A 26779-nucleotide genomic window follows, 5' to 3' on the forward strand; every position below is an offset into this window, starting at 1 on the left:
CCGATTATTAGTCTAGTAAAGTGACCCATACACTACTGTACCCTGGGTGATTCATTTAGTAAAGTCACTCCTACACAACTGTAATGAAAGCAAAATACTGTGCATGCTTGAAATCAGAAGTGAAACAGAAAATGCTGTAAAAACTGAGCAGGTCTGACAGCATTCTGTGGAAGAAGAAACAGAGTTAATGTTCTGTGTCTGTATGACCCTTCATCAGAGCTCTGCAGGAGAGTCAAACAAACTCGAAACTCTGTTTCTCTCTCCTCAGATGCTGTCAGACCTGCTGTTTTTCCAGTATTTTCTGTTTTTATATCCAACACTGCTGTACACAGGGTGATTCATCTAGTAACAACCAGTACACTGCTGTACACAGGGTGATTCATCTAGTAACAACCAGTACACTGCTGTACACAGGGTGATTCATCTAGTAACAACCAGTACACTGCTGTACACAGGGTGATTCGTCTAGTAACAACCAGTACACTGCTGTAGACAGGGTGATTCATCTAGTAACAACCAGTACACTGCTGTACACAGGGTGATTCGTCTAGTAACAACCAGTACACTGCTGTAGACAGGGTGATTCATCTAGTAACAACCAGTACACTGCTGTACACAGGGTGATTCATCTAGTAACAACCAGTACACTGCTGTACACAGGGTGATTCATCTAGTAACAACCAGTACACTGCTGTAGACAGGGTGATTCGTCTAGTAACAACCAGTACACTGCTGTACACAGGGTGATTCATCTAGTAACAACCAGTACACTGCTGTACACAGGGTGATTCGTCTAGTAACAACCAGTACACTGCTGTACACAGGGTGATTCATCTAGTAACAACCAGTACACTGCTGTACACAGGGTGATTCGTCTAGTAACAACCAGTACACTGCTGTACACAGGGTGATTCATCTAGTAACAACCAGTACACTGCTGTACACAGGGTGATTCGTCTAGTAACAACCAGTACACTGCTGTAGACAGGGTGATTCATCTAGTAACAACCAGTACACTGCTGTACACAGGGTGATTCGTCTAGTAACAACCAGTACACTGCTGTAGACAGGGTGATTCATCTAGTAACAACCAGTACACTGCTGTACACAGGGTGATTCATCTAGTAACAACCAGTACACTGCTGTACACAGGGTGATTCATCTAGTAACAACCAGTACACTGCTGTAGACAGGGTGATTCGTCTAGTAACAACCAGTACACTGCTGTACACAGGGTGATTCATCTAGTAACAACCAGTACACTGCTGTACACAGGGTGATTCGTCTAGTAACAACCAGTACACTGCTGTACACAGGGTGATTCATCTAGTAACAACCAGTACACTGCTGTACACAGGGTGATTCATCTAGTAACAACCAGTACACTGCTGTACACAGGGTGATTCGTCTAGTAACAACCAGTACACTGCTACACACAGGGTGATTCATCTAGTAACAACCAGTACACTGCTGTACACAGGGTGATTCATCTAGTAACAACCAGTACACTGCTGTACACAGGGTGATTCATCTAGTAACAACCAGTACACTGCTGTACACAGGGTGATTCATCTAGTAACAACCAGTACACTGCTGTACACAGGGTGATTCATCTAGTAACAACCAGTACACTGCTGTACACAGGGTGATTCATCTAGTAACAACCAGTACACTGCTGTAGACAGGGTAATTCATCTAGTAACAACCAGTACACTGTTGTAGACAGGGTGATTCGTCTAGTAACAACCAGTACACTGCTGTATGCTGGGTGATTAGTCTAGTAAACTAGCCATTACACTACTGCACCCTGGGTAATTAGTCCTGTAACATTATCCTTACTACTGCATCCTGGGTTATTAGCCCAGTAACAGAACCTCTAACACTTCTGTGCTCTGGATTATTAGTCCAGTAACATGATCCCTACACTACTGTACCCTGGATCATTAGTCCAGTAACATACCCCCTACAATACCGAGGAGGGAGGGGATGAGAACTGAATTAAACATCAACCCTGGCCTGCAACAGTTGGGCTGAAGGGCCAGTTTTTGTGCTCTGTACCCTATGCAATTCTGTCTGATACTATGCTGGTCTTGACCAACTTGCCCGTTACTTTCCCAGACCCATTACGGGAGATGTCAGAGGCACTGAACTCACCAGCAATGGAGAAGGCGATCATCAGGGTGGCTGTGGTGTACAGGAACCTGAGGAGATAATAAAAACAGAACTTATTTCAAACCTGACCTCATTTATCCCCACTCTTTTGAAACCATGCTTTGCATCAAAAATATTTTTGGATTTACTGATAGAAAACCCTAACTGATTTTTATTTTAAAACATGACCAAAGCTACATTCCAGTGGCTTGGGATCACAGGCAAAGATGGCTGCACATTTGCATCACCATACCTTCCACATTCCAAAACCACTGAACTGGAGACATGCTGTCTGCAAAGCCACGCCAGGGGGAACGGCCTTGAAAGAGTATGAATGAGGGCCAGCTCCTCTCCCAAAAGCAAAGCTTTCAGACAATCACCTGTTCATAAAAGGTGCCTGGCTACCTTAAGGAAGCCTTGATGGCCACAGCAGCACAATCGCTGGCCACCTGCACCTAGGCAAATCCAGCCACGGCCCTGAAGCCAACTCGGTCTGACTGCCCTGTTCTGTTGTGAACTTGATACATTGGTCAGCCTAAACAGCACATGGCATCCATGAACTCCTTTACACAGAGATGAGCTGCTGACTGGGAGAGACCACGTAGATCACCAGGCAATCCCTGGAACAACTTGTTAGTGTAGAAACCAAGTGTTAATATCACCTTTAAGGCAACTGCTGGATGCCAGTGCCCAGCGACTACAACTCCTCTTCCATAATTTCACAAATCTCTACCACCACTTCCCAGGAAAGGAAGAGTAGATATGGATGCTCGCACATCTGGATGAAACTGAGCATCTGGCCGGTACGCCTGTTGAGCTGGGTAGCGCCTTCCAAGACCAAGCTGCCCTAACTACCCCTAGGTGCCCTCCTCGCTCACCTTCAATGGCTTCCTCCGGCTGCTCGAGCTCCCTTTGGCTCTGTGAAGCCCCAACGTCTGGCTGCATTGCCCACCTCTGGGCCACTGTCCTCCTCGCTCGAATGGAGTGAAAGTCTGAAGGCAGCAAATCCATAGACAGGAGAAGTCTCCAGTGCCTTGAGTCTACCGTCCTGCCTCCAGTGGTTTCTTTATAACAGCAGCAACTCCCTTTGGCCCCATCCTCTGTACAGACTCTAAACCTGATAGCCTGAGGATACATGGTGCTGATATTTCACAGACCTGGCATTAATTCCCCCGACTCTGCTGCCTGATTTCTCACCTTGTTGCAGTTGGCGAGACTCCATTCTATCCTTGACATCATCTTTGTGTTCTGTATGGCACTGAGAGTAATTTCACCATGTGGATTTACTGGAGGCAGCCATTATGGAACTAACTTTATTTACAGCTCCCCAACAGAAACAGAGAGGCAGCTGTAATTATACTACACCCGCCCTCTCCTGTATCTACCCATTCTTCCTCCTCCTCCTTCTTCACAGCTCCCTTTCTTCCTGCTGCCCATTCTCTTCCTCTCCTTCTTACCCCTCCCCTTTCCTGCTGAACTCTAACCCCGATCCCCCCAGTAGAGATCAAGGACTCACATGCCCACGAGGCGGGTTACCATGGTACCGAAGTAGTCGAACAGGAAGCCGATGGAGAACGTCGGGAAGTTGACCATGAAGGATGAGACGGTGAAGATGAGGGCAAAACGTTCATCCTGAAGAACACAGTCCACTGAGAGAGAGAGAGAGAGAGAGAGGGGGAATGTGAGAGAGAGAGAGAGAGAGGGGGGGTGGAATGTGAGAGAGAGAGAGAGAGAGAGGGAGGGAGGGAGAGGGGGTGGAATATGAGAGGGGGAGAGAGAGAGAGAGGGAGGGAGGGAGGGGGTGGGGAGAGGGGGGAATGTGAGAGCGGGACAACGAGAAAGGAAAAGATCTCACATATATACAGCACCTTTCACCAAGCCAGGGAATGAGAAAGTTTTAAACAATGAACTCTTATTGAAGTACAGTCACTGTTGTAATGTCGGAAACAGGGAAGTCCAACTTGTGCAGAGCTAACTCCCACCAGCATCAATGAAATAATGACCAGGTAATCTGTGACAGTGACATTATTTGGGGGATAAATATTGGCCAGGACACCGAGGAGAACTCCCCTAGTTCACCAACAGTGACAATGGGATCTGTTACTCTGACCCGAGTGGGCAGACAGGGGCCTCAGCTTAGCAACCCCTCGGGCTGACCCTCTGACCATGCGGCGCCCCCTCGGCACTGACCGTCCGACCCCTCGGCGCTGACCCACCGACCCCTCGGCGCTGACCCTCCGACCCCTCGGCCCTCCTTCGGTACTGATCCCAGGCACTGATGCCACACTCCCACAGTTGGGGTGACTAAATGGGAGCGTATAAGAAGATCCTGAATGGTATTGACATGGCAGATGCTGAAAGGATGTTTCCTCTTGTGGGTCTGTCCAGAACTAGGGGGTCACTGCTTTAAAATTAGGGGTTGTCCTTTTAGGACAGAGATGAGGAGAAATTTCTCCTCCGAGGGTTGTGCGGCTTTTGGAACTCCTGCCTCGGAAAAGGCGATGGTGGCCGGGGTCATTGAATATTTTTAAGGCAGAGGTAGAAAGATTCTTGTTAGGCAAAGAAGTCAAAGGTTATCGGGGAGGGGGGCGCGGTGTGGATGGAAATGTGGGATTCGAAACACAGGCAGGTCAGTCGTGAACTTATTGAATGACGGAGCAGGCTCGAGAGGCCGAATGACCTACCTCTGTTCCAATTCCATTTGTTTGTATGAACTGACCCTCCCAGAATGCAGCACCTCCCTCAGTTGTCTCGTTCTGACAGTGGAATCCTCCGTCAAAGCTGGCAACAGGGACTATCGAGCAGAATCATGGGGCTCGACAAATGGACCACCCGGCGTCGACCCAAAGCACAGGAAATGGCAATGGCAAACTCAGCCCTGTCGACCACTGCAAAGTCCTTCTTCCTAACACCTGGGATCTTGTGCCAAAAATGGGGAGAGATGACTCACAGAACAGTCAAGCAACAGCCTGACATAGTCATGCTCACAGAGTCATACCTTACAGACAATATCGCAGACACCACCACCACCACCACCACCACCCCTGCCTGTCCCACAGGCAGCAAAAGATGAGGCTGAAGCATTTGCAACAATCTTCTGCCAGAAGTGCCAAGTGGATGATCCATCTCGGCCCCCTCCGGAGGTCCCCAGCACCACAGATGCCAGTCTTCAGCCAATTCGATTCAGACCAAGTAACATCAAGAAACAGCTGAAGTCACTGGATACTGCAAAGGCTATGCACCCTCACAATATTCCGGCAATAGTCCTAAAGACTTGTGCTGTAGAATGTGCCATGCCCCTGTTCAAGCTGTTTCAGTACAGCTACAATGCTGGCATCTACCTAGCAATGTGGAAACTTGCCCAGGTATGTCCTGTACACAAAAAGCAGGACAAGTCCATCCCGACCAATTACCGCCCCATCAGCCTAGTCTCCATCATCAGTAAAATGACAGAAAGAGTCATCCACAGTGCTATCAAGCGGCACTTGCTTAGCAATATCCTGCTCATTGATGCTCGGTTTGGGTTCTGCCAAGGTGACTCAGCTCCTGACCTCATTACAGCCTTGGTTCAAACATGGACAAAAGAGTTGAACTCTGGAGGTGAGGTGAGAGTGACTGCCCTTGACATCAAGACAGCATTTCACAGGGTGTGGCATCAAGGAGCCCGAGCAAAACTGGAGTCAATGGTGAAGCGGGGATTTCAAGCTCTACAGCAATTGTGAGGTTAAAATGGTTCCCGGATGCTAAACTTATACAGTATCACAAGCACATCTCCTGAGGACATCTTGCTGGATGATTGGTGCTTAGCACCCACTTTGATCCAGCAAGTCTGTTCTGGACAGACCTGCTCAGTGCTGATGTTATTTCCACAACTGAAAACAATGAATCCGACCAAGATGAGCCATCCCTGACTCCAAAGTTGATCTTTATCTAAAAGATTTCTCTCCTTCCGTGACAGAGGTGAATGGATGTTGCCTGGGTCCATTTGGTTGTGACAATGGCCTCCTCCCTTTCTCAATTAGATTACATGATGATGGTTATCCTGCATCTTTGTTGTCATGTCCTAAATTCCTGTGGGAGAATAAAATACATTTACAGGATAACAAAGGGTTAAGTGGTTTAACTATATAATGGAATATTACAACGAAGTGTCCTTGAAACTAGGCCCATCCGTTTTCTCACTAGCACATAAAATAATAGACTAGTCGCGCTATCAGTTACCTTCCCAGACTCATGGGTGCCAGATGGGTTGTGCAAGTGTCAGATGTGGTTGTAAACTAAAAGAACTATTGTGTGCATGCCAAAAGATATGTACTTTTTTGCTATAACTATGTGTGTACTCTAATGCTTCTCAGAGTGCCAGCTAGCTCTGTTGTATGCTGCTGGGCTCTCCATAATATCATGATTCAATAAAGACTTCTGAGGCAAACCTCTTGGGTCCGAGTGTTCACTCCGTTTTCCGCGACAATTCCAATCCTTCAAAATGGTATCAGTTCTGTTGTAGGTGGCACTGTGATTGTAACGCAGTTAGAACAGCTGCTTGAAACTCTGTGTTGTTGGAGAAGTTTCCCGGTTTACCAGTAAAGATTGTCTCCCCACCAGTGTAAGAATAAAGGCTGCTTGGCGTTTGAATGAAAGACCCTGTGTTGAGTGTTGGTTTAAATAACTCCACAACAAACTGGCGACGAGGATGGGATGCCGCTAAGGATGGAGAGGACGAGTGACAGCCGAGCCAATGCGTGAGTACCTTTTAAACTACCACACATAGTTTGGGAAAAGCCAAAACCACCAGCGATCCACCAACCTGGGGCCAACAGAACTTGTGTGTATGAGTTGAACCTCAATCAGTCAGTAAGAGTTTGGGTGAAACGTGTGCAGTAAGGTATCGGTATTAGTTGCGAGGCGCTCACTTCAGGAGGAAGTAAAGGGGAGGCGGACGACAAATAACCCAAACCAACAGCAGCCACGGAAAAGAAGTTAGAACTGGAGTGGGGTCCGGAGGGATCGTTAACTCGATATCTAGGAGAAAAGAATCAGGAACGCGTGGCAAAAATGAGAGAGGAGGAGTGGAATTCAGTTGACCCGATTGGGAAACAGCGGGCATGGCGGAGAAAAGGAGAAGAGGCCGCTTTGTTAATAGCCAGGGCATAATGGGGTCTGAACAAAAGGTGCGGAAACACATCTGCCTGTCTCTAACATTTACCCAGTATGACCAACAGCCCCACAATATGTGACCAAAGGTCCAGATGATTGGGATATAAATAGTGAGATGTGTAATTATGAAAAAGACAAAGAAGGAAAATAGCTGCCTCTGTCATATGACGGTGCCGTTGGAGTGGCACCAATGAAAGTCGAAGCTGTGCCCGGACCCCCGCATGCCCAAGGCCAACTGGGGGCGGTCCGATTAAGAGCAACATATTCCCCGAGGGACAAAATCAAGTTATTGGAAATGTTGCCAAAACTGACCCCCTCTCCCCCTCCCCCAACCCCCAGAGCGATGAACAGGCCATTGAGTGTATTTAAGACCGAGGTAGATAGGTTCTTGATTGGTAAGGGGATCAAAGGTTACGGGGAGAAGGCGGGAGAATGGGGTTGAGAGACTTATCAGCCATGATTGAATGGCGGAGCAGACTCGATGGGCCGAATGGCTTAATTTCTGCTCCTATGTCTTATGGTCTTATGGTCTCTTTTGGGACAAATTGAGAGGAACGCAAATAACCCACCAATTACCTAATCGGGTCACAGCCGATCTAGTATGAGCTATAATGCCTGAGACAAAACGACAGGAACCAGGGGATGACTTTAGGGACGGCACCTGGTGTGCAGCCGTCACTCACGCCGCCCAAGGGTCTCAAGCAGTGTTTGATCAGTTTTAAAACAGCAGCGACTACTGCACTGGGAGCTGTGCCAGTGAGAATTGGGGTACGATAATGGGAATAACACACAACAAAGAGGAATCAGCACACGACTATGGGGGGAAGAAAGTGGGCATTCTACATGGTACACTCAGGCATACCAGACCCAGCAAGGAACGATGCAGATTTCTGAAAAATGCTTAAAGACGGACTGACCAAAGCACATCAGGACGTAATAAGGACGGGGACCAGTCACGATGCAGGATTATGACTCCTTAGTTAGGTGGGCTGCGGCAATAGGCAATCAACAGGAGGCTAAACTGGCCTCAGCAAAAGCAGGAGGAAAAGGTGAGCTTTGCTGCAATTGCAACCGTCCAGGACACAGGCGCAATGTGTGCCATATGCCAAAAAAAAGGACAATAGGAGAAAGTGTAGGAGCTGTGACAAGCCCGGCCAAGGGGGCCAAAGGCTGCTGGTCGGCCGAGGGAGGTAAAGCAGGACAGGGCCCCAAACAACAAATCGGTCCCTCCAACTGGACAAACTTCCAGGATGGAGGACATGAACAAAAACCAACTGATCAAGATAATCAAAACCCTGAGTCAGAAACAATAGGTAGCAGTGGCCCCCCAGAGAGGGTCAAGACCCCCGAATATATTGAGCGGCGCTGTTAGGGGGCCAGCAGTGCGAGGTGCTAATACACAAAAGGGCCTCGGTGTCCATGACAAATTTGAAACTTCCTCTCACCAAACATTCGATATTAATACAGGGAGTGGAGGGAAAAACAGGGTTAGGGCTTATAAAAGTGAGACACAATTATTGGAGATAGGGGGTATAATCCTCCCAGTACAACTGTGGTATGCGAGAACCCTGAAGGGACAATTTTAGGAATAGATATACTGAGTGAACTAAACTTATTGATCGACGTTAAAGACAGGAGAGTAACATGGAGAGGCCTAGGGGAAAAGACCCAAAGTCCAGGCACCCAATATGTGACACAAATATCCGATGTAAAGGCCCTGAACCGGGATTGGAGCAAGGGCGGTAAGTGGGGACCACTGTGTGAGGCAACAGAAGGGGTTTGGGCGGGATCTAAACAAGGCTGCGGACTGGAAAGGACGGAACTGATTAAGATACCAGGGCCGGAACACCGAGCCCATTGACAATCCCCAATAAAACCCGGGGCAAGGGGAGCCGCGCAGAATATAGCGGCAGATCTAGAGGTGTTAAGAGAAACCATATCGACCACTAATTCCCCTATATGGTCTGTAAGGAAACCGGATGGATCATATCGACTGACGGTCGACTATATTGCCCTTAATAAAGTAACCCCACGAGAACACCCCCACAGTGGCGAGTCCCACCACAATATTTCAAAAGGATTAAAACCCGAACACAGAGTGTTTACAGCCTTGGACATTGCCAGCGGGTTCTGGTCCATGCTGTTGGGTGGCAAGTCACAAGAAAAATTCGCATTCATAGTGGAGGAGAAACAATACACTTGGACCCCATAACAGCCCTAATATATTCCACCGTGCAATGAGTCAAGCACCTGGGAGGACGGGATTTGGAAAAGTACCAAAGTGCACTGCTACAATACATAGCACCCTCGCCTTTGAATCAGAAGGTTGTGGGTTCATGTCCCATTCCCGGAAACCAAGAACTGTGAATGTACTCGAAAGAGTTACATGCGATCTGTTGATAACTCGAAAGAGTTACAATACGTAGATGATATACTGATAGCCTCAGAGGATGAAAAGGGACACCTGGACACTCTAATATGCACCTTCCAGTCCCTAAAGGCGGCAGGATTTCAAATAAATCTGAAAAAGGGATGATTGGGACTACTACAGGTTAAATACCTGCGACACGAAATTAGTCAGGGATGTCAGATGCTCCCCCAAGAAAGGAAAAAACTGCCACCAAAAACATGCCAAGACCCCGGTCACTGTCAGAGGAGAGAGGAAGGTGTCAGGACTATTAATGACCGCAGAAGCTCTATGCCAGACTTGGCAGCAATCCCGGTGCCAATGCAGCTATTAGTAAAGGGAAGAAGGCCGGCAACAGGGAAGGGAGAGTGGGGACCAGGACAGGATAAGGCCTACGCAGAGTCGAAGGCCGCCCTGACTCCAGCCCCCGCCCTTAGATTGCCCAGTATGTCCTGACCATTCCACGTGCTCTACAACTTGGATGGAAACTTCTTCAATGCAGTAGTGTTACAGGGGGCATGAGGCCAGTAGCTTATTATTCCACCCAGCAGTCCCCAGGGTGTGGCAAGATGTGCAGACGCATTTGACAGTGCAGCACGGGCAGTGCGAGTCTGTGAGCCGATAATCATGTCAGGGGCAGATAGTGTTGCACACACGACATACACAGGTATACCTGCTGCACACAGGGTAATTGAAATCTGTCTCGGACAGTAGAAGAGCTGCATGGGAAGCAGTGCTAGTAGCTAAAGGCAGGTCAGTTCGGATAGTGAGGGATACTAGAGTAAACCCCGCTGAAGGCATATTAGCGGAAGGGGAGAGGCACGGAGTGTCAGGCCACAATAGAGGAAGAAACACAAGGGGCGGTCTCAGACAAACCCCTGGAAAACCCCGACTACACCCCCAATGTGGTCGCATCTTGACGATATCGATGCAGAGAGCCGCATACAGGTAGGGCAGTGGTAACAGGAGATGGTGAAGTGGTAACCAAGTGGAGGGAAGTGTCTCAGCCTAGGTGGCTGAGCTGACCACCCTTACAGAAGCCTTGAAACTGGCAAAAGGAAAAAGGGTTAACATCCATACTGACAGCCGATATGCTTTCGAGCTGGTACATGATGGCTTGGAGTGGGCGGGGATACATCACCTCAGGAGGAGGACACACAAGGCATGAGGATGTGGCGAGAGGGTTAGTGAGAGGCAGCACAAGGGCCAGCAGAGGCGGCCGTGAATAAAATAAGAGCCCACCGAAAGGTGGAAACTGGGGAAGAGGGAGGAAATATGCTTGTGGGCGAGGCAGCCAGGCAAGCGGCTGAGAATGAAATACCAGCCTGGGTTGCCGCTGCGGCCAAGGGGAGCCATGTGAAATGAATATTACAAAGATACAGGATGAAGCTAGTGTGGAGGAGCAAGGGCGATGGGCTAAGGAAGGAGCAGCGAGAGGAGAAGATGGGGTCTGGAGGAAAGATTCAAGGGTAATAGCCCCAGATTGTATCCAAACAAGCCTGCTAGAAATCTATCACGGCCCTGACCACAGTGGGTGCCAGGCAATGTATGATTAGCTAACAAAGGATTGGTGGTGGGATGGAATGGGGAGAGATGTGTCCAAACACTGTCAGTGATGCATAACATGTGGACGGTACAACCCTAGAGAGCCAATCAAAGTTAAAATGGCCAACCGGCTAAGACCCAAAATCAGGAAAGGAAGAATAAGGGCAGCAATGAACCAGTGCCCAAAGGTAGGGGAGAAGGTGTACAGACGGGTGGCCCCCCGAACAGGTAGGGTTCGCCATTAGGCCGGTAGGAGGTGATGACGACCAGCGATACATGTGCTTGTGTGTATATGAAAGGGAAATATTGGTCGCAACTTAAAACGTTTAACCGATCCACAGGACCAAGGAACCATGGACCCGGTATGACCAAGGAAGAAGCCGTGTAGCCTATGGTGTGCGCGTCGGCTCTTCACCCAATACAGTTTTAACTGATTTTGTTTGACACAGCTGGATAACTGACCGGTGACGGACAGAGTTGTGCTCATCCCCAAACAGTATGACTGCCATGAAAGCATTAATTTTGACGAGCCCGCCGATCGGAAGGATTCTCACGACCAGCGCCACAGACCGGGAAGAAACGGAATGCAGATTGAGATTCCCCCACAAAGGTGACTCTAAAACGGGTTTCACCTTGTCAGCCGGTCCCGAGTGTGAGAAACAGGAGAGAGGGGTGTTATACGTGTAACGGTGCGTGGGCAAGCTGGAGCCCAACACCGTGTGGGCCGTGTAAAATGACTAACCCGATGCACACGTGAGCAGCATATACGGGGCCAAGTAGGGGGAGGATGTGTCTTGGGCTGCGAGTGCGGTGTTGTAACTCTTTCGAGTTATCAACAGATCGCATGTAACTCTTTCGAGTACATTCACAGTTCTTGGTTTCCGGGAGTGGGACATGAACCCTCAACCTTCTAATTCAAAGGTGAGGGTGCTATGAACTGAGCCACAGCTGACACCTCTAGGGCGGTGTTGTAAGATGGACTATTGTATGCCGTGTTACAACACCACCATCCTCCCCAACCCCCCACCGACGAGGGCACCCACATCGTCAACCACGACGATACCAACGATTAAATCAATGACGAGGACGGCACCGTTACAGTGCCCAGAATTGAGTCCGGTCCCATTCAACGGACTGGTATTATTTACAGGCAATGAGCAATTGTATGACAATGTACAACATGAAATTGTACCAGTGCTGCTGAGCCTAACAATGTTACAATGGCCTAGGTATTGTGGCGAATTTGACGGTATTAAGAAATTGTACGAAAGGCTAACAGAGGATATAAGCAATAAGGCAGCCAACGCCATGGACGCACCTAGGTTTAGAGGGCCTGCTGCATTCCACTGCAGGGCAAGGAGAGGTTTAACCAATGATGTTTTGACAGGGAGTAAATATGGGGACGCCCTTTGTGAATGCGTTAGGCATACAAACTGTTCAGTCTAGTGTGGAACGGCTAAAGTGGGTACTTCAGGGGTTAATGGAGAGAGGACAGACAGGAGTACGGTGAGGCAAGCGGGGAGTTACAGACTTGTTAAGGGGGATAAGGGTAATAGAAAGCCATGCCGAGATTATTAACCGACTGAATGACAGAAATCTGGAGAAGAGAGAGACATATGTCACGCTTATGGCCAGTGGGTAGCAGGGCAGCTAAGACACAACCTGGCTCAGATCTAACAAGGCAAGGTGTCCAATTGGATCAACAGTTCCTACCTCCACACCCTCGCACAGCAACCGAGTTTGGTGAATGCCTGCATTCTCAAAGGTGTGACCAGGGTCTACCCAGTGGTCCAAGACTGCGTAGCATGTACTACCCCAACAGTGGGGGGGGGGGGGTTTCTTTCACTTGGTTCCTGTGGAGCCGGTTGGAGGCTTGTAACTCTTTTGAGTACATTCACAGTTCTTGGTTTCCGGGAGTGGGACACGAACCCACAACCTTCTGATTTAAAGGCGAGGGTGCTATGAACTGAGCCACAGCTGACACCTCACTAAAAGCCTATTTTCCCATTGCCAACCGCAACTCTTTCGAGTTATCAACAGATCGCATGTAACTCTTTCGAGTACATTCACAGTTCTTGGTTTCCGGGAGTGGGACATGAACCCACAACCTTCTGATTCAAAGGCGAGGGTGCTATGAATTGAGCCACAGCTGACACGGATGGTACTCCTTATCCGTGTGGTGGAATCAGGTGCCCAACCATATCTTATGGTGCCCTTCCTCTCTCTTTCCCACACACTGACTCGTGTCATTTCTCTCTCCTTCCCTATCTCCCCCACTCTCCCTCCCTATCTCCCCGACTCTCCCCCGTAGACTTACTGGTGCCATTCCTCTCCCTGTCTCTCTCTCTCTCCCTCCCCCCCGACTCTCTCTCATACTCTTATGCTGCCAGTCCTTTCTCTATATTTCTCTCCTTCTCCCCCTCTCTCCCATACACTTACTGGTGCCATTCCTTGCTCCAGAGTCACTGCTGTTGTGCAGTGGGACGCAGAGGTGAGAAAAATATCCCTTCTCCTTCAGCACGAAGACGAGTGATGCCCAGCCGTAGATCACACCTACAAAGCCAACACACTCAATCAGTCCACTGACAAAGGTCAAATACCACCTGACCCTCTCGCTCAGCGGTCCCATTGCCCCAGATCTTGAGAAATCAGCTTCGGTATCCCGGGAGCTCCCTGTTCCAGTGTCTGAAAGAAAGAATTCCCATTTCCACATCAGCTTTCACCATCTCAGGACACCCCAAAGCACTTTACAGGCAATGAAGCACTATTGAAGTTTACTCACTGTCGAGATGAAGGAAATAAGTCAGCCAATTTGTGTCCACAAGCTCCCACAAATAGCAATGTGATAAGGGCCAGATAATCTGTTTCTTCGCAATGTTGGTTGAACGACACTGAGGTGAACTTTACTCTGCTCACTCAGTGCACTACACCTCTTGAATATTTGACAGTCGGTGCACAGAATGCAAGTCGCATAAGCATGTGACTTTGTGCAAGAGCTTTACTTTGGAAGGAATGTCACGACACCAGTTTAATAATTCCAACCCAGGTTGGTGGATTTGCAAGTAGCTCAGGAAATACCCACTGTAGCAAGATTAATGTCTACAATATTATTGGAATTTTTAAAAAATAGAGTTTAGTGGTGTCTGTGTGTGTGTCTTAATTGGATTAAAGCCAGCTAGCCTGGGTGCTATGATGTATAGAAAGAGGTAGGTTTGAAATGGTAATTAGATAAACATGGGGACGTTTAGAAACATAGGTGTTGAGGGTGTACATCGGCAATTGCTGAATAAAGCATTCAAGAGTGGGAATAAAATCTTGCACCAATCTGGGAGGCGCCAAACAGTGTGTTTACATTACTAATAAAATTAGTGGGATGAAACTGTTATTGTTAGAAGATGTGACATTAAAAACGTAGTAATACATGTGAAATTTACATTCAAAGGAAAAAGCTAGATATAAATAGAAAGGAGTTTGTGTGTGTAAGGCAGAGGCTTTCAAGGTCTTACCAGCCTGTACGCCTGCAACTGTATCTGCAAGGAACCTCATTTTGAATTTGTACGGTCAAATGTGCTTTGCCTGGGGTCTTTTTAACTCTATGAGTTTTACTGTTGCCTTAACAGGGGTGTAACTGAGAGTCAGATTAATTAGGGGATTTTTGCAGTTTTTATCATCGTAATTTTGTAGACATATCTATGTGCTTATATTTTTCTTGCAGTTGTAAATATTTTATTTAATTTTATTAAAAATCTCTTGAGGCTCGGTGGTCTTATTACTACTGAATTCAAAGCCTGGATCTCAAAATGTACAAATTGCTAAAATGGATTATGACAATTGTTTCTCGTTTCCCTTTGGGATTTGAACAACTCGGACTTTACCATCAGCTGTCATAATAATATTCCTAAAATCCGTCTCTTTCGCTGTAGTTTTCCAACGCAACCCTTGGCCTACACATCTTTTGTTGTATTTTCTATATGTATGCAGGTAAAGGGAGAGCTGGAGAATCTTTGAAGTCCATACATAATCTGTTGTTTTAATTGCATGTACTCATATGCTTATAGCCCAGAAGTTAACAATGATCCTACAGAAGGATAAGGAAAATCATTGAGTGAGGTGATGCCTGCGGGTGGGGAGTTCTCCTACAAATGATGAAAGAATCCAAGATACGAAAGTGGAAGTAAAACAGCAGCAAGTAGCTGCTGACAGGGCGAGGCTGGGAACTGAGTTTAAACCACCCAACCCAAGTAGGCGGAAAAACTGGTTTCAGGTTAAACTTTAGGACTCGCATTCTGTTTCTGCCAACAGGAGGGTTAGCAACAGATCTCTTCATCATTGCATTTCTGATCACCCTCCTGGTAACCACGGCAGCGTGAGAGGCGCCCACCGTGCACATCAGCACAAGCACCTGTCTGCATTCTGGGGCGGTATGCACAACTACCTAAAAGAGGCAGGGGAGAGCGGAGAAAGAAACCCAATGTGTGGACCTCAGATAAAATCACATCGAGTTCAAACACGACCCAAACAGTTGTAGTACCCATGGGACCGGATTTGGGTAAAGCACAGACATTATAAGAGCCACCCTGAATCGAACGGGCATGACACTGCACATGAGGGACCCCTGCTTCAACACAATAGCAGACATGCGCAACCCCGGGGCAGGGTACTTCTTACCCAAGGATTGAAAAGACAATGTTGTCAAGAACTGTGCACGACATTGTTAATCACAGAATCAGAATCACACAGTGCAGAAGAGGCCCTTCGGCCCATCGAGTCTGCACCAACACGTAAGAAACCCCTGACCTATCTACCTAATCCCATTTACCAGCACTTGGCCCATAGCCTTGAATGTTATGATGTGCCAAGTGCTCATCCAGGTACTTTTTAAAGGATGTGAGGCAACCCGCCTCCACCACCCTCCCAGGCAGCGCATTCCAGACCGTCACCACCCTCTGGGTAAAAAAGGTTTTCCTCTCATCCCCCCTAAACCTCCTGCCCCTCACCTTGAACTTATGTCCCCTTGTGACTGACCCTTCAACTAAGGCGAACAGCTGCTCCCTATCCACCCTGTCCATGCCCCTCATAATCTTGTACACCTCGATCAGGTCGCCCCTCAGTCTTCTCTGCTCCAACGAAAACAACCCAAGTCTATCCAACCTCTCTCCATAACTTAAATGTTTCATCCCAGGCAACATCCTGGTGAATCTCCTCTGCATCCCCTCCAGTGCAATCACATCCTTCCTATAATGTGGCGACCAGAACTGCACACAGTACTCCAGTTGTTGGCTTCACCAAGATTCTAAACAACTCCAACATGACCTCCCTACTTCTAATAATGGATTCTAGGAATTTCCCAAGACTGATGTTAGGCTAACTGGCCTGTAGTTTCCTGCTTTCTGTCTCCCTCCTTTCTTGTATAAAGGTGTTACATTAGCCATTTTCCAATCCACTGAGAACCTTCCAGAATCTATGGAATTTTGGAACTGTACAACCATTGAATGCATCTACTATCTCTGCAGCCGCTTCTTTTAGGATCCTGGGATGCAGGCCATCTGGTCCTGGGTGTCGTGTCTTGTAGTGATATAAAGGTATCAATCATTCATAAGGGATTTGGTAAAAGTGTTTTGGGTGCAGTTATTGTGACTCAGCACATGTGTTAGGAAATAGAGATAGTTCAAGTCGGTTATGTGTGTGTTCTGATATATGTGTGTTCTGATGAAGGGTCATACGGACTCGAAACATCAACTGTATCCCTCTCTGCAGATGCTGTCAGACCTGTTGAGTTTTTCCATGTATTTTTGTTTTTGTTCCAAGTTATGTGTGTATTTGTGTGCGTTAGGAATAAGGCATATCTTTAAGTTTAAGTTTAATTTGTATTTCTGTATTTGTGTGAGTGTTAAGGAAGGGAGAATTTGAGTTTTAGTTTCACTTTAAGAGATGCCTGCATTTTAATGGAGACTTAATGACTCTTGAAGGGGAGTTAAAACAAACAAGGTAGAGAGGAAAAAACTACACTGTTGCCAAGCAACAGGAGGCCCCACGAGGACAGAAAAGTAGTTTCAGTTCAGTTGGAAGCAGTTGCCAGCAGAAGCAGCATAGGAGGGACAGGTAGCAAGTCCCTGACCAAAGCTGAGTTCAAGCCAGGGGATTCCAGAGAAGCTGGGCAGGAGACGGAACTGCAGAGGAAGCAGGTTTCCCCAAAGAGCAGAAGAAGAAAGTCCCTCCCAAAACCAGGGAGTGGAACAGGGAAGGTCCCAAGAGGACAGTTCAGTTGAAGGACAAGGACAGGAACCTGGAAAATGTCCCGTTAAGTGAAGTTAAGAGTCAGGAGCAGAGAAAGGCTCCGAGCTTAAAGAGAAGAAAACTGCAGGCAGTACACGTAAAGCAAAAGAGTAGCCGGGGGATCCAAGGAGACAGCTGAAGGCCTGTAACTCTTTGCTCTGGGCATGTGAAGCAGTGGTGTTCTGTTGGCACGGCTGAGTGAGTGGTAGTGAGTGCGTGGAAGAAGGCTTGAACGCACGCGGTGATTTAAGGGAGAGGAACATCGGATGGACAGCTCGAAACCCTGGAGGTGGGCCCTCGCGGAAGGCGTCTGAGAGAAAGCCTCGGTTTGGGAGAAGATTCCAAAGTGAGTTCCTAGAGAGCGGAGATTGGAAACCCTCGTGTGAAAGACGGAGTTCAGTGAGGCCGGTTGGCTCACAGTGTGACAAGCGTCTTGGGGGGAGTTGATGAGAGATCTGTAGCATCTGCTTGGGGTGGCATCTGTCACTTGGTTTCAGAGCGTGGTGTGTCTGACCACAGGTCACCTATTGGTTGACACGGACTGTGTACTTACTGTGAACCTTAGAGTACAAGATAGCTTCTGTAGCTTGTGTTATCCTCACAAATCTGTATACACCTGTGAAAGTATAGTTGTGGGTGAAGGAGTATTGTCACATCGTTCATTTTGTCTTGTTTAATAAATGTTTTACTCTTATGCTAAAAGTTCATCAGCTGACTTCTGTGACTCTGTTCAGTCGCTGCCCTCCACATATCAAAACAGGAAATAAAAGTTAGGATCTATCAAGATGGCTTCCACCCTGGGATTCGGCTTGTCCGGTAGTAACATCATCCGGGATCATAACACATGAGAGCAGATGTACATGGGTATAAAGTTTGAAGACATCAGCAGCAGAGCTGTATGCGGAAGCTCTGCTCAGAAGCATAAGTGAAACTAAGACTGGATTGCATGACACAATTCCCTTCCAGTGATGTCAAGCTGCCATCCCTTAAAGGCATATCACAACATCCCCCTTTCTTTTCAAAGATACTTTCCCCCTTTCGAAGAAGTATAACTATTTAAAATACACGTTCATGTTTAGTTACCATTACGGAAGTGTATAGAGCTGAGGAATCTATGAGTCGCTAAATCAGAAAAGTAATCTGCAGGTAGGCCCAGGTCTTGCAATGGTAACCCTGTCTGGAGGTTTTGTTAATGCTCACAGTGATTTGTGGGATTGTCACTGTTGGATGTTGTTCCTGGTTGCATTTGGGATCTTGTCCTAGAGGTAATAGGACTAAGATGAGCAAGAACGGGGGTGAAGGAGTGAACGAGCGAGAACTGGGGGGGGGGTGAGGGAGCGAATGAGCGAGCACAAGGGGGGTGTGGGAGGGAGCGAGACAGAGCGGGGAAAGAGGGAGTGAATGAGCGAGAACGGAGATGAGGGAGTGAGTGAGTGAGAATGGGGAAGGAGGGAGTGAGTGAATGAGAACGGGGAAGGAGGGAGTGAGTGAATGAGAACAGGGAAGGAGGGAGTGAGTGAATGAGAATGGGGAAGGAGGGTGTGAGTGAATGAGATTGGGGAAGGAGGGAGTGAGTGAATGAGATTGGGGAAGGAGGGAGTGAGTGAATGAGACCGGGGAAGGAGGGAGTGAGTGAATGAGATTGGGGAAGGAGGGAGTGAGTGAATGAGATTGGGGAAGGAGGGAGTGAGTGAATGAGATTGGGGAAGGAGGGAGTGAGTGAATGAGAACAGGGAAGGAGGGAGTGAGTGAATGAGAATGGGGAAGGAGGGAGTGAGTGAATGAGAACGAGGAAGGAGGGAGTGAGTGAATGAGAACAGGGAAGGAGGGAGCAACCGAACAAGAACGGGGAAGAAGGGAGCGAACGAGTGAGAATGGGGAAGGATGGAGCGAATGAGTGAGAATGGGGAAGGAGGGAGCGAACGAGTGAGAATGGGGAAGGAGGGAGCGAACGAGTGAGAACAGGGTGGAAGAGAGCAAATGACCGAGAATGGAGGGGAGGGATTGAGCGAGAAAGAAGTGGGGGGGGAAGATTGCGAGCGAGTGAGTGAGCAAGGATGGTGGGGGGAGGGAGTGAGTGAGCTAGAATGGAGGTGGAGGGTGGGGGTGCAGGGACCGAGTGTGCTGGAACAGGGATAGGCAGCAAGCCGGAATGGGGGGAGGGGGGTGCGAGATAGCAAGAACAGGGGGAGGGAGAGGCAGAGGGTGAACGGGAGGGGGGAGGAGGGAGGGAGAGGGCAAGAACAGGGAGAGGGGGCAAGAACAGGGGGAGGGAGAGGCAGAGGGTGAACGGGGTGGGGGAGGAGGGAGGGAGAGGGCAAGAACAGGGAGAGGGGGCAAGAACAGTGGGAGGGAGAAGGAACAGGGGAGGGAGGGAGACAGAGAGTGGTAATGGTGGGGAGAGGGAGGGAACGAGAGAGCGGGAACAGGGCAAGGGAGCAAGCGAGTGGGAACGGGGGAGGAAAGGAGTGATACAGTGAGAACGGGGGTGGGGTGCAGGGGAACGGGAATGATGGGAAGGAGGGGGCGAGAATGGGGGTGCGAGGCAGGGCTAGAGTTCCCCATTCCAGGACTCATCACTCTTGAGAACTCCACACAGTACTCAAACATAGCTAACTTGTGTTTTATAGAGTTCTAGCATAACCGACAGTGCAGCCCTGTACTCCCAGTGCTGCCCCTCCGACGGTGCAGCATGCCGCTCAATACTGACCCTCTGACAGTGCTGTGCTCCTCAGTACTGACCCTCTGACAGTGCAGCACTCCCTCAGTACTGACCCTCTGACAGTGCAGCACTCCCTCAGTACTGACCCTCTGACAGTGCAGCACTCCCTCAGTACTGACCCTCTGACAATGCAGCACTCCCTCAGTACTGACCCTCTGACAGTGCAGCACTCCCTCAGTACTCACCCTCTGACAGTGCAGCACTCCCTCAGTACTGACCCTCTGACAGTGCAGCACTCCCTCAGTACTGACCCTCTGACAGTGCAGCACTCCCTCAGTACTCACCCTCTGACAGTGCAGCACTCCCTCAGTACTCACCCTCTGACAGTGCAGCACTCCCTCAGTACTCACCCTCTGACAGTGCAGCACTCCCTCAGTACTGACCCTCTGACAGTGCAGCACTCCCTCAGTACTGACCCTCTGACAGTGCAGCACGCCCTCAGTACTGACCCTCTGACAGTGCAGCACTCCCTCAGTACTGACCCTCTGACAGTGCAGCACTCCCTCAGTACTCACCCTCTGACAGTGCAGCACTCCCTCAGTACTGACCCTCTGACAGTGCAGCACTCCCTCAGTACTGACCCTCTGACAGTGCTGTGCTCCTCAGTACTGACCCTCTGACAGTGCTGTGCTCCCTCAGTACTGACCCTCTGACAGTGCAGCACGCCCTCAGTACTGAACTTCTGACAGTGCTGTGCTCACAAGGTACTGACCCTCTGACAGAGCTGTGCTCCCACAGTACTGACCCACTGACAGTGCTGTGCTCCCACAGTACTGACCCTCTGACAGTGCTGTGCTCCCACAGTACTGACCCTCTGACAGTGCTGTGCTCCCACAGTACTGACCCTCTGACAGTGCTGTGCTCCCACAGTACTGACCTCTGACAGTGCTGTGCTCCCACAGTACTGACCCTCCGACAGTGCTGTGCTCCCTCAGTACTGACCCTCTGACAGTGCTGTGCTCCCACAGTACTGACCCTCTGACAGTGCTGTGCTCCCACAGTACTGACCCTCTGACAGTGCTGTGCTCCCACAGTACTGACCCTCTGACAGTGCTGTGCTCCCACAGTACTGACCCTCTGACTTTTTTTTGCAAAAATATACTTTATTCATAAAATATCTTCAACCACATTCCAAACCATTTCAACAAAACATTTCAGCAAGGGTACAATCCAGGTTAAACTTTTACAAATTGTGTCACCAGGTGCATCAGTACAAACAATATTACAATCATTTACAGCCTTTCATTTCGAGCTGTACAGCCCGAGGGGATTTAAACAGTTCCCAGTCTCTCGGTGCACTGTGGCAGAAAGGTCTTAGACAGCGACCCTTCCCCATTGCGCCTTTGCGGCAGCTGCCCCAAGCTTTAGTGCGTCCCTCAGCACGTAGTCCTGGACTTTGGATTGTGCCAGTCCACAACAATCGGTCGGGGACAACTCTTTGCGCTGGAAGACCAACAAGTTTTGGGCAGACCAAAGCGCGTCTTTCACCGAGTTGATGATCCTCCAGCTGCAGTTGATGTTTGTCTCGGTGTGTGTCCCTGGGAACAGCCCGTAGAGCACAGAGTCCTGTGTCACAGAACTGCTCGGGATGAACCTCGACAGCAACCACTGCATCTCTCTCCAGACCTTCTTTGCAAAGGCACAATCCACAAGGAGGTGAACAACGGTCTCTTCCCCACCACAGCCACCTCGAGGGCAACGTGCAGAGGGGGTGAGACTCCTGGCATGTAGGAAGGATCTGACGGGGAGGGCCTTTCTCACTACCAGCCAAGCTACGTCTTGGTGCTTGTTGGAAAGTTCTGGCGATGAGGTGTTCCGCCAAATGACTTTGACAGTCTGCTCGGGGAACCATCCCACAGGGTCCACCCTCTCCTTTTCCCTCAGGGCCTCTAGGACGTTACGTGCTGACCACTGCCTGATGGACTTGTGGTCAAAGGTGTTTTTCTGCATAAATTTTTCCACCAGGGACAGGTGGTACGGCACGGTCCAACTACTTGGAGCGTTCCGCGGCAGCGTGGCCAGACCCATCCTTTGCAACACCAGGGACAGGTAGAACATCAGCACGTAGTGACACTTGGTGTTTGCGTACTGAGGGTCTACGCACTGCTTGATGCAGCCACACACAAAGGTGGCCATCAGTATGAGGGCGATGTTGGGCACGTTTTTTCCCCCTTTATCTAGAGGCTTGTACATCGCGTCCCTGCGGACACGATCCATTTTTTACCTCCAGATAAAGCGGAAGATGGCTCGAGTGATCGCCATCACGCAGGAGTGTGGAATGGGCCAGACCTGCGCCACGTACAGCAACAGCGAGAGTGCCTCACACCTGATGACCAGGTTCTTACCCGCAATGGAGAGGGAGCGTCGCTCCCACATGCCCAGTTTCCTTTTTACCATAGACGCTCGCTCCTTCCAGTTTCTAACGCATGCCCTGGTCCCTCCGAACCATATCCCCAGCACCTTCAGGCCGTCAGCCCTGACAGTGAAGGGGACAAAGGATCGGTCAGCCCAGTTCCCAAAGAACATGGCCTCACTCTTCCCACGATTTACCTTGGCTCCCGAGGCCAGTTCGAACTGGTCGCAGATGTGGATCAGTCTGCGCACCGACAGCGGATCCGAGCAGAAGACGGCGACGTCGTCCATGTACAGGGAGGCTTTTACCTGAGTGCCTCCACTGCCTGGGATTGTCACTCCTCTTATGCCCGGATCCTTCCTGATGGACTCAGCAAAGGGTTCTATGCAACACACGAAAAGAACAGGCGAGAGAGGACAGCCCTGCCTGACTCCAGATTTAATCGGAAAGCTATCTGTTTCCCACCCATTGATTGAGACTGCGCTACTGATGTCAGTGTAGAGCAGTTGGATCCAATTTCGAATTCCCTCCCCAAACCCCATTTTGGAGAGCACATCCACCATGTAGGTGTGCGATATTCTGTCAAAGGCCTTCTCCTTATCCAAGCTGATGAGGCAGGTATCCACACCCCTGTCCTGTACATAGGCAATCGTATCCCTGAGCAGCGCGAGGCTGTCAGAGATCTTCCTGCCTGGCACAGTGCAGGTCTGGTTAGGGTGAATCACCAATTCCAGAGTGGATTTGACCCGATTGGCGATGACCTTGGACAGAATCTTATAGTCCACATTCAACAGTGAAATGGGTCGCCAATTTCTAATTTCCTCCCTTTCCCCCTTGTGCTTGTAGATGAGGGTGATAATGCCTTTCCTCATGGATTCTGACATGCTGCCGGCCAGGAGCATTACTCTCGTACACTTCTAGCAGGTCTGGGCCGATCAAGTCCCACAGATCCGAATACAACTCCGCCGGCAAGCCGTCGCTTCCGGGAGTTTTACTCTTCTCGAAGGACTCAAGGGCCTTAGTCAATTCATCAGGAGTTAGCGGTTTGTCCAGGCTGTCCCGCGTACTGTCGTCTAAGACCTCCGTGATAGAGGACAGGAAGGACTGGGAGGCCGTGATGTCCGTGGGCTTCACGTCATACAATCCGGCATAAAAGGATTTGCTGATCCTCAAGATGTCGGACTGCGATGACTTTACTGAGCCATCTTCTTCCTTCAGGCTGCTGATCACAGAGCTCTCTCTGTGTACCTTTTGGAAGAAGAAACGTGAGCACGTCTCATCCTGCTCCACGGAGCGGACTCTGGAACGGAAGATGATCTTGGAGGCCTCCGAGGCAAAGTGCGAGGCCTGCTGGCTCTTCACCTCTTGGAGTTCCTCCTTGACATCGACCCCCATCGACTGCAGCCGGAGCAGATTCTGCATGTTTTTCTGGAGTCGGGACATTTCCCTCTGTTCCTTTCTAGCTTTCTGGGTGCCTTTGAGGATGAAAAACCTCTTGATGTTTCCCTTGATCGCTTCCCAAAAGTGTGTCAGGGGCTCAAAGAGGGGTTTCACGGTTCTCCAATCTTTGTAATCCCTCTTGAGCTCCTCAATGTTCTCTGGGGTCAGCAGTTGCACGTTTAGCTTCCATGCCCCCCTGCCCACCCTCTGGTCCTTCTCTAAGTGGCAGTCCGCCAGTAGGAGGCAGTGGCCAGAGAAAAACACCGGCTTGACGTCGGTGGATCTGACTGTGAATGCACGGGACACAAACAGGAAGTCTATCCTGGAACGAATGGACCCGTCTGGCCGCGACCAGGTGTATCTACGCTGCGCTCCATCTGCAGGGTTGCTGAAGACGTCGTGCAGCTTGGCATCCTTAACTGTTTCCATCAGGGTTCTGGACGTAGCGTCCAATCTGTTGTCGGCACTGCTGGATCGTCCAGCCACATCGATGATGCAGTTGAAGTCACCAACCAGAATGACCGGTCTGGAGGTCGCCAGCAGCAGTGGGAGCTGCTGAAAAACCTCCAGCCGCTCGGCCCCTTGTGACGGGCCATACACGGTAATCTGACAGTGCTGTGCTCCCACAGTACTGACCCTCTGACAGAGCTGTGCTCCCTCAGTCCTGACCCTCTGACAGTGCGGTGCTCCCACAGCACTGACCCTCCGACAGTGCTGCGCTCCCACAGTACTGACCCTCTGACAGTGCTGTGCTCCCACAGTACTGACCCTCTGACAGTGCTGTGCTCCCACAGTACTGACCCTCTGACAGTGCTGTGCTCCCTCAGCACTGACCCTCTGACAGTGCTGTGCTCCCTCAGTACTGACCCTCCGACAGTGCTGCGCTCCCACAGTACTGACCCTCTGACAGTGCTGTGCTCCCTCAGTACTTACCCTCTGACAGTGCAGCACTCCCTCAGTACTGACCCTCTGACAGTGCAGCACTCCCTCAGTACTGACCCTCTGACAGTGCAGCACTCCCTCAGTACAGAACGGGGGTGAAGGAGTGAACGAGTGAGAACTGGGGGGAGGGAAGCAAGCCAGAATGGGGAAAGAGGGAGCGAACGAGCGAGAATGGGGGGTGGGGGGGGTGAGGGAGCGAGACAGAGCGGGGAAGGAGGGAGTGAATGAGCGAGAACACGGTGGGGTGGGGGAGGGAGCGAGACAGAGCGGGGAAGGAGGGAGTGAATGAGCGAGAACGGAGATGAGGGAGTGAGCGAGTGAGAATGGGGAAGGAGGAAGCGAGTGAATGAGAATGGGGAAGGAGGGAGTGAGTGAATGAGACCTGGGAAGGAGGGAGTGAGTGAATGAGATTGGGGAAGGAGGGAGTGAGTGAATGAGAACGGGGAAGGAGGGAGTGAGTGAATGAGAACAAGGAAGGAGGGAGCGACCGAACAAGAACGGGGAAGGAGGGAGCGAACGAGTGAGATTGGGGAAGGAGGGAGCGAACGAGTGAGAATGGGGAAGGAGGGAGCGAACGAGTGAGAACAGGGTGGAAGAGAGCGAATGATCGAGAATGGAGGGGAGGGATTGAGCGAGAAAGAAGTGGGGGGGGGGGGAAGAGTGCGAGCGAGTGAGTGAGCAATGATGGTGGGGGGAGGGAGTGAGTGAGCTAGAATGGAGGTGGGGGGCGGGGGTGCAGGGACCGAGTGTGCTGGAACAGGGATAGGCAGCAAGCCGGAATGGGGGGAGTGGGGGGCGAGATAGCAAGAACAGGGGGAGGGAGAGGCAGAGGGTGAACGGGAGTGGGGGGGGGGAGGAGGGAGGGAGAGGGCAAGAATAGGGAGAGGGGGCAAGAACAGTGGGAGGGAGAAGGAACATGGGGGAGGGAGGGAGACAGAGAGTGGTAATGGTGGGGGGAGGGAGGGAACGAGAGAGCGGGAACAGGGCAAGGGAGCAAGCGAGTGGGAACGGGGGAGGAAAGGAGCGATACAGTGAGAACGGGGGTGGGGTGCAGGGGAACGGGAATGATGGGAAGGAGGGGGCGAGAACGGGGGTGCGAGGCAGGGCTAGAGTTCCCCATTCCAGGACTCATCACTCACGAGAACTCTACACAGTACTCAAACATAGCTAACTTGTGTTTTATAGAGTTCTAGCATAACCGACAGTGCAGCCCTGTACTCCCAGTACTGCCCCTCCGACGGTGCAGCATGCCGCTCAATACTGACCCTCTGACAGTGCTGTGCTCCTCAGTACTGACCCTCTGACAGTGCTGTGCTCCCACAGTACTGACCCTCTGACAGTGCAGCACTCCCTCAGTACTGACCCTCTGACAGTGCTGTGCTCCCACAGTACTGACCCTCTGACAGTGCAGCACTCCCTCAGTACTGACCCTCTGACAGTGCTGTGCTCCCACAGTACTGACCCTCTGACAGTGCAGCACTCCCTCAGTACTGACCCTCTGACAGTGCTGTGCTCCCACAGTACTGGCCCTCTGACAGTGCTCTGCTCTCACAGTATTGACCCTCTGACAGTGCTCTGCTCTCACAGTACTGACCCTCTGACAGAGCTGTGCTCTCACAGTACTGACCCTCTGACAGTGCTGTGCTCCCACAGTACTTACCCTCTGACAGTGCTGTGCTCCCACAGTACTTACCCTCTGACAGAGCTGTGCTCCCACAATACTGACCCTCTGACAGTGCAGCACTCCCTCAGTACTGACCCTCTGACAGTGCTGTGCTCCCACAGTACT

The 26779-nt window shown here is 50.2% G+C and overlaps 1 protein-coding gene across 1 annotated transcript in view; it reads right to left on the reverse strand.

Moving 5' to 3' along the window:
* The window catches only part of LOC144671990 (equilibrative nucleobase transporter 1-like), a 74728-nt gene extending 60551 nt beyond the window's left edge, over positions 1–14177 (reverse strand). Inside the window, exons 1-3 of the mRNA XM_078533926.1 lie at positions 14040–14177; positions 3668–3800; positions 2155–2201 (exon numbers count right to left, since the gene is read on the reverse strand). Coding sequence (XP_078390052.1) covers positions 2155–2201; positions 3668–3800; position 14040 — 181 coding nt within the window. The 5' untranslated portion in view covers positions 14041–14177. The remainder of the gene's footprint in view (positions 1–2154; positions 2202–3667; positions 3801–14039) is intronic.
* Between the last annotated feature and the right edge of the window lie 12602 nt (positions 14178–26779).

This window comes from Cetorhinus maximus, chromosome 35, assembly GCF_964194155.1.
Source record: "Cetorhinus maximus chromosome 35, sCetMax3.hap1.1, whole genome shotgun sequence".
In the NCBI taxonomy this organism is placed as follows: Eukaryota; Metazoa; Chordata; class Chondrichthyes; order Lamniformes; family Cetorhinidae; genus Cetorhinus; species Cetorhinus maximus.